Source organism: Lithobates pipiens, unplaced genomic scaffold (genome assembly GCF_037356315.1).
Source record: "Lithobates pipiens isolate NorthernLeopardFrog02 unplaced genomic scaffold, aLitPip1_a1.2 Scaffold_3, whole genome shotgun sequence".
NCBI lineage: Eukaryota > Metazoa > Chordata > Amphibia > Anura > Ranidae > Lithobates > Lithobates pipiens.
Window position 1 is genome coordinate 284,205,830 of NW_027507790.1, and position 14,049 is coordinate 284,219,878.

The window sequence follows — 14,049 nt, forward strand, 5'->3', positions numbered from 1 at the left end:
ACAGTGACATCCAACCCTCCCCAGTGCGCTGTGATAAAATGCAGCCTGTCTGATCATTGTAGTGCAGCTCCGGGCTGCATTTCAGCATAGCCCCCAACTGTCCCTGATTTCGAGGGACTGTCCCTGATTTAGAGCAATGTCCCTCTTTCCTCCCCATTTGTCCCTCATTTTGGTCTGATCTATATAGATGTATATAAAAATGAATTTTTCTTTCAAAAAGTGTTTTCCGGGGCTAAACCTTTCCCCTGATTTCTAAATTGTTGCATTTGTAAATTCCAAACGCCAATATAAAGGAATAGTAGTGGTAAAAAAGAGCTTTTTCTATATAATTCTCCATTTAAGGGGGCGTGGCAATGGGCGTGTCCTATGCCTGCATACTTTTGCTGATAGGTGTCCCTCATTCCCATGTCAAAAAGTTGGGAGGTGTGATTTCAGTATGAATAGGACACATAGAAAAAATCATTTTTCCTGTGTGTCTTAGGGTCAGACAGCGCATGCTAAGTTACATAAAGAGACAAATACAAACCTTTCATAAGCATGTCTCAGCAATTGTAATAATTTAAGAAGTTCTTGCATAAGCCTGATTGTGACCGGTTCTACTACTAATTTCCATTTCAAACAGGTCTTTACAGAACTTCCATTGACATTTTTTGTAAAGAGAAAATCCTAAATAATATGTTGTATTGTATTGGGAAGCTGTTAGAAACACATCACAGATGTATTCATGTTTAAATAGTTTCAGTAAATAAATTCAGGGTATCCCTGATAAAAATCCCTGCTCTTGGGGGAATTATATTTACCAAACACAGCTGACTTCCTGTCAACCATTACCATGAAGGAAACAGAGGAGCATTTTATTACACTGAATTGGTGGATTGATGAGCTTTATCACAAAATGTGGTCCACATTACTGCAAACTGGATGAGAGTTTTCCCCGCATCCAATTTGCATGATGGGAGAGCGTGACTGGCTCTCTATGGAGCTGGTTCTCACCCGTCCGGGGTGGTCGCAGAGCGCACAGCAGAAGGTTCCTGTGCGTCTTTGGCTCCGTTTCAGGTCCAGGTTTAAAATTCGGACCTAATTCGGATCTGAAACGGTGAACGAGGACCCACTGGACCGCGTCAGTGTGAACTAAAAGCAAACTCCCCCCCCACCCTCCATTTTAAGTAGAGTAAAGGAGGAATATAATGGCTGGCAGTTTTTTTTTGCCATCCGTGCCCCATTGGGAGGATTTTCCTTTTCTTTCCTGTCCCATAGTCAAAACAGGAAGTGAGGGGAAATTCCCCCAAAGTGAGGGAATCCCTGGTTGTCATCAGGACCACAAGAACTAGGAGAGGGCATATTGTCAGCAATGCTAATTCTTCCTCATTCTGCTAAAATGCTATTTTGTTTTCATCTGTGTCCCCATTGAATTGATTTCCCATCTTGGCATGAGATGGACTGGAGGGAAATATCCCCAGCAGGGATGTGGGCAGCATAAAACCCCACCAGAGACTCTTACCCTACCCTACTCTCTATCTTTTTTTTTTCATCATTTTTATTTTATTGAGGTTTACAAGACAAATTAGTGCAACAACACTCATAAAACATGAAAACCAGTTGGGCTCCAAAGAACAAAACAAACCAACCACTGATCACAGTTACAGATGGAGGCAGGAGGATAATGGGCGGTATCTATATCAGCAATGGGCGGCCACATATATAAACCTATATTTCACAAAGCCTCACACCAGCAGAGGGTGTATTCCAGACGCCGGGCGCGGGACTGTTCCGTGTCCAGGAAGCCTGATGGTGTATGTGCCTTAACAAGACTTCCTCGCCACACGGACCAGACTATCGAATTTAGGATAGACATCCTCTACTATTGTAAGTGGCCTTATATACACTCACCGGCCACTTTATTAGGTACACCTTGCTAGTCCCGGGTTGGACCCCCTTTTGCCTTCAGAACTGACTTAATTCTTCTTGGCATAGATTCAACAAGGTGTTGGAATTCCTCAGAGATTTTGGTCCACAGTGACATGATGACATCACACAGTTGCTGCAGATTTGTCGGCTGCATATCCATGATGCAAATCTTCCGTTCCACCACATCCCAAAGGTGCTATATTGGATGACATCTGGTGAGTGTGAAGGCCATCGGAGTCCAGTGACCTCATTGTCATGTTCAAGAAACCAGTGGTGAGATGATTTGATCTTTGTGACATGGTGCATTATCCTGCTGGGAGGAGCCATCAGAAGACATGGCTGGCAACAAAACTCAGGTAGGTCCTGGCGATTAAACAATGCTCAACTGGTACTAAGGGGCCCAAAGTGTGCCAAGACAATATCCGCAACACCATTACACCTCCATCACCAGCCTGAACCGCTGATACAAGGCAGGATGGATCCGCGCTTTCATGTTGTTTACGCCAAATTCTGATCCTACCATCTGAATGTCGCAGCTGAAATCCAGACTCATCAGACCAGACAACCTTTTTCCAATCTTCTATTTTCCAATTTTGGTGAGCCTGTGCGAATTGTAGCCTCAGTTTCCTGTTCTCAGCTGACAGAAGTGGCACCCATTGTGGTCTTCTGCTGCTGTAGCCTATCTGCTTCAAGGTTTGATGTGTTGTGCGTTCAGAGATGGTATTCTGCAGTGGTAACGAGTGGATATTTGAGTTACTGTTGCCTTTCTATCATCTCGAACCACATTCTCCTCTGACCTCTGACACCAACAAAGCATTTTCATCCACACCACTGCCGCTCACTGGATATTTTCTCTTTTTCTGACCATTCTCTGTAAACCCCAGAGATGGTTGTGTGTGAAAATCCCAGGAGATCAGCAGTTTTTGAAATACTCAGACCGTCTGACACCAAAACCAAAGTCACTTAAATCCCCTTTCTTCCCCATGCTTATGCTCGGTTTGAACTTCAGCAAGTTGCACATCGAGATGCATTGTGTTGCTGCCATGTGATTGGCTGATTAGCAGTTTGTGTTACCAAGCAATTGAACAGGTGTACCTAATAAAGTGGAAGGTGAAGATAGAGGAAGAACAGAGTTCACCAAAGACTTCCAATTCACAATACTACTCCAAGCAGTGTTCTAGACAAGCCACTAGATGGCGCCAAAACATGGGATGCTTAGGTTGAAATAAAAGTCTATGAATGTCCAAATAAATGTCCCAGTGATGTTATGCAAATCAAAGATGGCCATGAATAAAATGGTCCCTGTGAAGGAATGGCCCGTATGTAACAAAATTACTTCCCATATGAACTGCTATTGCTAACAGTACAGCATGAAATCCTGGGGTATATATGCACATAAACCTCTTCAGCACACTCAGCCGGGGGAAAACCAACAGTTGTGATGTAATGTATGTAATAACCACTAGGTGACATCATAAATAAGTTCCAGATGACGCCAGTGGCCCAAATAAAAAACGTGAAATACAACCAGAAAGGATAAAACAAGGGTCAGGCACATATACAGTGCCTTGAAAAAGTATTCATACCCCTTTAATTTCTCCACATTTTGTCATATTACAACCAAAATGTGAATGTATTTTATTGGGAATTTATGTGATGGACCAACACAAAGTGGCACATAATTGTGAAGTGGAAGGAAAATGATAAATGGTTTTCCACATTTTTTTACAAATAAATATGTGCAAAGTGTGGGGTGTATTTGTATTCAGCCCCCCGGAGTCAATACAATGTAGAACCCCCTTTCACTGCGATTACAGCACATTTGCACATCTAGAGAGGACATTTTTGCGCATTCTTCTTTACAAAATAGCTCAAGCAGATTGGATGGAGAGCATCTGTGAACAGCAATTTTCAAGTCTTGCTACAGATTCTCAATGGGATTTAGGTCTGGACTGTGACTGGGCCATTCTAATACATGAATATGCTTTGATATAATCCATTCCATTGTAGCTCTGGCTGGATGTTTTGGGTCGTTGTCCTGCTGGAAGGTGAACTTCCACGCCTATCATTTATGACCAGCTTCCCTGTCGCTGTTGAAGAGAAGACTAATAGTTGTCCTGTGGACAGATTCTCCCCCCTGAGCTGTGGATCTCTGCAGCTCCTCCAGAATTACCATGGACCTCTTGGCTCTTCTCTGATGAATGCTCTCCTTGCCCGGCCCGGTCAGTTTAGGGGATGCTTTCCTTCAGCAGGGACAGGGAAGCTGGTCAGAGTTGATGGGAAGATGGATGGAGACAAATACAGGACAATCTTAGAAAAAAACCTGTTAGAGTCGGCAGAAGACTTGAGACCGAGGCGGAGGTTCACCTTCCAGCAGGACAACAACCCGAAACATCCAGCCAGAGCTACAATGGAATGGTTTAAAACAAAACACATTATGTGTTAGAATGGCCCAGTCACAGTCCAGACCTACAGTAAATTCAGTTGTGAATTTGTGGCAAGACTTGAAAATTGCTGATCACAGACGCTCTCCATCCAATGACAGAGCTTGAGATATTTTGAATGGGCAGAAATGTCCTCTCTAGATGTGCAAAGCTGGTAGAGACACCCCCAAAAAGACTTGTAGAGAAAGGGGGTTCTACAAAGTATTGACTCCGGGGGGCGCCATACAAATGCCCCTCCCCCACACTTTTCACATATTTATCTGTAAAAAAAAATTGAAAACCATTTATCATTTTCCTTCCACTTCCCAAGTATGTGCCACTTTGTGTTGGTCCATCACATAAAATCCCAATAAAATACATTTATGTTTTTGGTTGTAACAAAATGTGGAAAATTTCAAGGAGTGTGAATATTTTTTCAAGGCACCGTGTGTATATATGTATACACACACACACACACACACACACACACACACCAGCCTCAGACTTTTTGTGCTTTTCAGTACCATAAATTATCTTTGATGTGCATGCTTCTTTCCAAATAGTGATTTAGAAAGTAATGAAGCCAGAGAATCAGCATACAGCCAGACTGCTAGCATTTTCAGGCAAAGTCCAAAAAGAGCAGCCCCCTGGGTTTCTACAGTCACAAATATTTAATGGGCAACTCCACTTGTACATGAATTAGGAAAAAATAAAGAAAAATAACATAGCGTATACAATTGCGACACAAGTCATATTGTCAATAATGTTATTAAACATTACCTTTCCTTCTCAATCTGCAATACTGTAATTTTCTGAAAATGCAATGCAATATGGCTACCCGGAGAAGCTATTTACACAGAATGTGTATAGAACACCTCCCAGAAACAGAATTTCCTGCTTGTGTGATTGGCTCACTGATTTTCACAGAAGTCTGCCTGATGCCACGTACACACGACCGGACTTTTGACAGTAAAGGTCCGACGGAACGAGTCCATCGGACAATTTAATTGTGTGTGGGCTCCATCGGACCTTTACTTGCCAAAAATCTGGTGGACTTTAGAAATAGAACATGTTTTAAATTTTCCCACCGGAACTCCGCTGGCCCGAGAAATCCTTTTGTGTGTGTGCTAGTCTGACGGACAAAAACCGACACTAGGGCAGTTATTGTCTACTGGCTATGAACTTCCTTATTCTAGTCCGGTCGTATGTCATCACGTTCGAATCCGTCGGACTTTGGTGTCATTATGTGTGGCCAAGTCCGTTCATTCGGAAAGTCCGTCGGAACTCGGCCAAAAGTCTGTTGGAAAAATCCGCTCATGTGTACGCGGTATAAGATACAAGTCAGATTTCAGGCATCCCCTGCAAAAAAAATTAATTTTTAGCGAGATACTCCCTATAGGAACACATCTAAAGGGATGCAGGCTCAGCAGCTTTCCTCAGAGCCCTGCAGCTGCACAGCTGACTGATAATTATGAAACCACTCCCATTAGACCCAATCAGCACAGAGGAACAGTGATTTCTTCAGAATAACAAAAATTTAGAAATCTGCAACAAAGGTTGTTATAATCCTTGCAACGTACATAGATCACCCAGAGGGGGATGTTTTTTTTCTCAAGAAAAGTGGAGTCATCACAAATAGGGAAATCATTTTGCAGTACCAGCCACAGCCAGAAGTAGGAGCTCCTGGGGGTCCTTCTGTATGTTGCAGGACAATGAGAAACATGCTGAACACAATACCGTTATTTGAGAAAAGTGATATGATATCATGCAGTAAAAGGTAAATGATTGTAAATGTTTTTTTGGCCTGTTATTATTGCCCATCATGTGTTGCTGTTCACAATGATTATCTGAGCTGAGCATTGATTCCACATGTGCACAGCAGACAACGAACCGCCATGGATCACACTATTTATTTTGTCCTGATCTAACCTCTTGGACAACAGCCAACATAAAAAATAAAGTCTTTGTATATGTAAAGTCTCCAGAATTTTTTTTAACAGTATAGGATTTGATAAATGCTGCAGAAAATGAATGTAGAGTGCAGTTACATACATGTAGGGCAGCTAGATTTGCACAATAACAATACAACATCATGTTCCTCTTATCGCTATTCAAATCTGTGGGTGAACTAAGAACCGTAATGATTCTTTAAACAGAATGTTTTTGTGGCTTTTCTTGCAAATGTTTTTATCTCTCCTAACTGCCCTGTCTGACATACAGAGAGAGCACCTCCAAATCCAAATATGAAAAGTCTTCAAATAAATATGGAGCAGCAAATAAGTGAACATTTAGGCCTCATGAACATGGCATGGAAAAAAAAACACAGCTTTTACAGGTATACAGCATATTTTCTTTACACCTCTAAGGCCACGTACACACGGGCGGACTGTCTGACGGACTTGGTCCGCTGAAACGTGTTTCAGCGGACAGTCTGCTCGTGTGTGGGCTTCAGCGGACTTTTTCAGCGGACAGTCTGGCGGACTAAGTCTTTCGGAATTTCCGTAATATTGTCCGTCCAACTTTGGTTTCAGCGGACAGTCCGCTCGTGTGTAGGCAAGGTGGACGGACTAAGTATGGCGCATGCTCAGAAAGGATTTACACGGCCGAAGGTTGCATTGCTGTGTATTGGACGTCGTATTTCTAGTCCCGTCGTACGTGCTGTACACGTCATCGCGCAAGCTTTCGACGGACTGTCTGTTCATCGTGTGTGGTCAAGTCCGTTCATTCAAAAGTAGGAAGGACTGTCTGTCGGATTGTCTGACGGACTTAGTTGGCCAGACAGTCCGCCCGTGTGTACGCGGCCTAAATGTAGTTCTATTTTAGCCTATGTGGCCATGTATATCGGATGTTTAAATTAACATGATTTTTACCGGAAGATATCAGCCGTAATGACGGTATCTTGTTTTCAGCAGGTGGCTGGCTTTCCTGTGAAAGTGGTCTAAGCAGCTCATTAGCAGCTTTTAGAAGCGGCAGGAGGAGACGCCTCCCCCTTTCACCACCGTTTCTCTGGGTTTACCGTTTTTACCAGCATGCCTGAGGAACGATCTGAGAGTGCAGTCGGCTGGTCACAGAGGCGAACAGAGACCAGATCATCTCTGACCGCCTCTATGGCCTTGGAGGACCAGAGCAAAATCATGACATCACTTCTGGCCTTCGGTGGAAGTAAACAATTTTTTTTTAAAGCAAAAGATCTTTGATCTTTCGCTTTTACAGGTAAAGGAGATATTTGGTCTCTTTTTAAGCCCCAGATCTCTCCATAAAGAGGACATGTCATCCTTATTTCTATTACAAGGGATATTTACATTCCTTGTAATAGGAATAAAAGTGATCAAATAAATAAAATCAAATTAACTGACAACTGCGCGGTTATGCAGTGCTGTACCCAAACAAAATTGATGTCCTTTTTTTCCCACAAATAGAGCTTTCTTTTAGCGGTATTTGATCACCTCTGCGGTTTTTATTTTTTGTGCTATAAACAAAAAAAGAGTGACAATTGAAAAAAAAAAAAAACAATATTTTTAACTTTTTGCTATAATAAATAAAAAACAAATGTCTTCATCAGTTTAGGCCAATATGTATTCTTCTATATATTGTATTTTTTTTTTTTTAAGAGTAATGGCGGCAATCTGTGACATTGCGGCAGACAGATCGGACACTTGACACTTTTTTGGGACCATTGACAGCGATCAGTGCTATAAAAATGCACTGATTACTGTGTAAATGTCACTGGCAGGGAAGGGGTTAATACTAGGGGGCGATCAAGGGGTTAACTGTGTTCCCATATGTGTGTTTCTAACTGTGGGGGGATGGGACTGACTGCAGGTGGAGATAGATCGCTGTTCCTAATTACTAGGAACAGCAGATCTGTCTCTCCTGTCAGAACGGGGGTTTGTTTGTTTACATACACAGATCCCTGTTCTGGCTCTCATGGCTCTTCTAGACATCGCAGCTGCCAGCCATGCACATCGAGTTCCCCTCCGGCTATAGCTCTTAAAGGAGCCGACATACAGGTGAAGCGATTTGTGGGAATGAGCCGACCTGCCGCCGTATAATGACGGCGGCTGGTCGACAAGTGGTTAAAGTGTGACATGTTGGGTATCTGTTTACTCAGTGTAACATCGCTTTTCATATTGTACAAAAAAATATATATTTTTGTTTTGTTTTTATTCATTAAAGTGTATTTTTTTTTCCATGTGACATAATAAATTGAAACCATTGCCATTTTATTCCCTAGGGTCCTATAAAAAAATATATAATGTTTGGGGGTTATAAGTACGGTAATTTTCTAGCAAAAAATACTGATTTAAAGTTCCAGAAAAGGCCTGGTGTTCAAGTGGATATGGCTACAGTCACATGGGGGCGTAAAGAAAAAATTTACCAATTTTATTACGCATGTTTTTATTTTAATTACAAAAATTCCTGCATAATGAGCAGTAAATAGCTTTAAAAAAATTGTCCTGCTTTTTTTCCCAGTACCTGCATCTGGATACAGATTTTTGGACCTTGTGTTACAGATCTGATCGCCATGCATATTTATGCATCTGTGTGAACGTCTCCTATGAAAACAATGCAGCTGCGCTCAGAACTGTAAATAAAAAAGTCTTGTAGATGCGATTTTTGCAGCCGTGTGAATGAGGCCTAAAAAAAAGCACCGAAAGCTGTGTACAGAGAGGAGCTTATGAGCATAATTTATGTATGTAAATCCACAAGAATGCAAATGTATGATTGTAAAATGAATTCCAATGGCCGGAATATATTAATATTCTGGCCCTTATAATGCATTTACGCTCAGCGCCATACATGCATAAATGTGCATTCTTATGTGACATTAGAAGCATTTTTTCTGCCAAATTCTGGCAAAAAGAAATCTAGCACATTTGGAGAATAAATTCATACGCCTGTGTGCATGAGGACAGAAGGTCAACCTTACCATAATAATTACAAATGTTCACACATTGGAATATACCTCTGTTTCCCGTTACAGAAACTGGATTTGTACAGAGAGTATCGGACACCTGATTTAGGAAATTGTATTTTCTGAATTGCTGAGCGAGCGTCCCTCTTATCTCGGCATGTCAGGAGTTGTCAGCATTGCTGCTTTTTGTTGTGTTCATCTGAAGTTTATCAGCTCTTCCTGTTGACTATCTCTGCCTGTCTCCTATATTTGTGTCTACACTGCGCATTCTTCCTGCGGGGGTGTCACCCGTGTCTCGTCCCAACAAAGCCCCAATTATCTCACCTGGCAGGGATTGGCTGGCTCTTCAACTGGTAGAACTGCTCCTTGCTGGGCTCTAGGGCCGCCTCAATGTCGATGTCAGCGACAATACCAGATTCAGGAAGAATGGGACTCAGGCTGTTAGGGAAATAAAACAAATGGTTACAAATGGGAGGCTTTACATCAGGCAAATGTTGTATTTCCTAAACAATTATATAGTGTTATCATCCTACAGACATCCAATCCCTACACCGGTCTCCATTCAATGTCTGCCATCCCTCTCCTCCAATCCCCACACTGACCTCCATTCAGTGTCCCCCAACCCTCTCCTCCAATCCCTACACTGGTCTCCATTCATTGTCCCCCAACCCTCTCCTCCAATCCCTACACTGACCTCCATTCAATGTCTGCCATCCCTCTCCTCCAATCCCCACACTGGTCTCCATCCCTCTCCTCCAATCCCTACACTGACCTCCATTCAGTGTCCCCCAACCCTCTCCTCCAATCCCTACACTGACCTCCATTCAGTGTCCCCCAACCCTCTCCTCCAATCCCTACACTGGTCTCCATTCAATGTCCTCCACCCCTCTCCTCCAATCCCTACTCTGACCTCCATTCAATGTCCTCCAACCCTCTCCTCCAATCCCTACTCTGACCTCCATTCAATGTCCTCCAACCCTCTCCTCCAATCCCTACACTGGTCTCCATTGAATGTCTGCCAACCCTCTCCTCCAATCCCTACTCTGACCTCCATTCAATGTCCGCCAACCCTCTCCTCCAATCCCTACTCTGACCTCCATTCAATGTCCTCCAACCCTCTCCTCCAATCCCTACACTGGTCTCCATTCAGTGTCCTCCACCCCTCTCCTCCAATCCCTACACTGACCTCCATTCAGTGTCCTCCACCCCTCTCCTCCAATCCCTACACTGACCTCCATTCAATGTCCTCCAACCCTCTCCTCCAATCCCTACACTGGTCTCCATTCAATGTCCTCCACCGCTCTCCTCCAATCCCTACTCTGACCTCCATTCAATGTCCTCCAACCCTCTCCTCCAATCCCTACACCGGTCTCCATTCAATGTATGCCATCCCTCTCCTCCAATCCCTACACTGGTCTCCATCCCTCTCCTCCAATCCCTACACTGACCTCCATTCAATGTCCTCCAACCCTCTCCTCCAATCCCTACACTGGTCTCCATTCAATGTCCTCCACCCCTCTCCTCCAATCCCTACTCTGACCTCCATTCAATGTCCTCCAACCCTCTCCTCCAATCCCTACACTGGTCTCCATTCAATGTCTGCCAACCCTCTCCTCCAATCCCTACACTGACCTCCATTCAGTGTCCTCCAACCCTCTCCTCCAATCCCTACACTGGTCTCCATTGAATGTCTGCCAACCCTCTCCTCCAATCCCTACTCTGACCTCCATTCAATGTCCGCCAACCCTCTCCTCCAATCCCTACTCTGACCTCCATTCAATGTCCTCCAACCCTCTCCTCCAATCCCTACACTGGTCTCCTTTTCAATGTCTGCCAACCCTCTCCTCCAATCCCTACACTGACCTCCATTCAATGTCCTCCAACCCTCTCCTCCAATCCCTACACTGACCTCCATTCAGTGTCCTCCACCCCTCTCCTCCAATCCCTACACTGACCTCCATTCAATGTCCTCCAACCCTCTCCTCCAATCCCTACACTGGTCTCCATTCAATGTCCTCCACCCCTCTCCTCCAATCCCTACTCTGACCTCCATTCAATGTCCTCCAACCCTCTCCTCCAATCCCTACACCGGTCTCCATTCAATGTCTTCCATCCCTCTCCTCCAATCCCTACACTGGTCTCCATCCCTCTCCTCCAATCCCTACACTGACCTCCATTCAATGTCCTCCAACCCTCTCCTCCAATCCCTACACTGGTCTCCATTCAATGTCCTCCACCCCTCTCCTCCAATCCCTACTCTGACCTCCATTCAATGTCCTCCAACCCTCTCCTCTAATCCCTACACTGGTCTCCATTCAATGTCTGCCAACCCTCTCCTCCAATCCCTACACTGACCTCCATTCAGTGTCCTCCAACCCTCTCCTCCAATCCCTACACTGGTCTCCATTGAATGTCTGCCAACCCTCTCCTCCAATCCCTACTCTGACCTCCATTCAATGTCCTCCAACCCTCTCCTCCAATCCCTACTCTGACCTCCATTCAATGTCCTCCAACCCTCTCCTCCAATCCCTACACTGGTCTCCATTCAATGTCTGCCAATCCCTACACTGACCTCCATTCAATGTCCTCCAACCCTCTCCTCCAATCCCTACACTGGCTCCCAATCGCCCAGTGAATTAAATTCAAAATACTAACCACAACATATAAAACCATTCACAACTCTCCCCCGAGCGACATCCCCAATCTTGTCTCCAAATATCACCCAAATAGTCCTCTCCACTCTTCTCAAGACCTCCTACTCCCAAGCTTGTCTCCAGAGCCTCTCCCATCCTGTGGAACTCGCTACCTCAACCTGTTCGGATATCCCCACTCTTCCTACCTTCAGGGATCCCTGAAAACTCATCTCTTCAGGGAAGCCGATCACATCTCCAAATGATCTTCTACCACTTCCATCAGCTCATCCCCCACAGTTACAACCTTTTGTACCACCTGTCCTTCTGAGCATTGCCCTCCTAATCCTCTTGTATTTTATTATGACTGTATTGACTGCCTTTTTATATTGTAAAGTGCTGAGTAAACTGTTGGCGCTACATAAATCCTGTTTATTAATAATAATAAACTGACATCTCCTCTCCTTCTAATACACAGACATCAGGATACACTGACCTCTCCTCTCCTAATACACAGACATCAGGATACACTGACCTCTCCTCTCCTTCTAATACACAGACATCAGGATACACTGACCTCTCCTCTCCTAATACACAGACATCAGGATACACTGACCTCTCCTCTCCTAATACACAGACATCAGGATACACTGACCTCTCCTCTCCTAATACACAGGCATCAGGATACACTGACCTCTCCTCTCCTCTCCTAATACACAGACATCAGGATACACTGACCTCTCCTCTCCTCTCCTCCTAATACACAGACATCAGGATACACTGACCTCTCCTCTCCTAATACACAGACATCAGGATACACTGACCTCTCCTCTCCCCTCCTAATACACAGACATCAGGATACACTGACCTCTCCTCTCCTAATACACAGACATCAGGATACACTGACCTCTCCTCTCCTCTCCTAATACACAGACATAAGGATACACTGACCTGTCCTCTCCTCTCCTCCTAATACACAGACATCAGGATACACTGACCTCTCCTCTCCTCTCCTCCTAATACACAGACATCAGGATACACTGACCTCTCCTCTCCTCTCCTCCTAATACACAGACATCAGGATACACCGACCTCTCCTCTCCTAATACACAGACATCAGGATACACTGATCTCTCCTCTCCTCCTAATACACAGACATCAGGATACACTGACCTCTCCTCTCCTCTCCTCCTAATACACAGACATCAGGATACACTGACCTCTCCTCTCCTCCTAATACACAGACATCAGGATACACTGACCTCTCCTCTCCTCTCCTCTCCTCTCCTCCTAATACACAGACATCAGGATACACTGACCTCTCCTCTCCTCTCCTCTCCTCCTAATACACAGACATCAGGATATACTGACCTCTCCTCTCCTTCTAATACACAGACATCAGGATACACTGACCTCTCCTCTCCTCTCCTCCTAATACACAGACATCAGGATATACTGACCTCTCCTCTCCTTCTAATACACAGACATCAGGATACACTGACCTCTCCTCTCCTCCTAATACACAGACATCAGGATACACTGACATCTCCTCTCCTTCTAATACACAGACATCAGGATACACTGACCTCTCCTCTCCTAATACACAGACATCAGGATACACTGACCTCTCCTCTCCCCTCCTAATACACAGACATCAGGATACACTGACCTCTCCTCTCCTCTCCTCCTAATACACAGACATCGGGATACACTGACCTCTCCTCTCCTAATACACAGTCATCAGGATACACTGACCTCTCCTCTCCTCTCCTCCTAATACACAGACATCAGGATACACTGACCTCTCCTCTCCTAATACACAGACATCAGGATACACTGACCTCTCCTCTCCCCTCCTAATACACAGACATCAGGATACACTGACCTCTCCTCTCCTAATACACAGACATCAGGATACACTGACCTCTCCTCTCCTCTCCTAATACACAGACATAAGGATACACTGACCTGTCCTCTCCTCTCCTCCTAATACACAGACATCAGGATACACTGACCTCTCCTCTCCTCTCCTCCTAATACACAGACATCAGGATACACTGACCTCTCCTCTCCTCTCCTCCTAATACACAGACATCAGGATACACCGACCTCTCCTCTCCTAATACACAGACATCAGGATACACTGATCTCTCCTCTCCTCCTAATACACAGA

At 44.5% G+C, this 14,049-nt stretch overlaps 1 protein-coding gene across 3 annotated transcripts in view; it reads right to left on the bottom strand.

Moving 5' to 3' along the window:
* Positions 1–14,049, bottom strand: part of LOC143941207 (transcription factor E3-like) — a 62,687-nt gene that overhangs the window by 31,970 nt on the left and 16,668 nt on the right. For all 3 annotated transcript variants that reach the window (XM_077463245.1, XM_077463247.1, XM_077463246.1), the window contains exon 2: positions 9,571–9,684. In XM_077463245.1, coding sequence (XP_077319371.1) covers positions 9,571–9,684 — 114 coding nt within the window. The remainder of the gene's footprint in view (positions 1–9,570; positions 9,685–14,049) is intronic.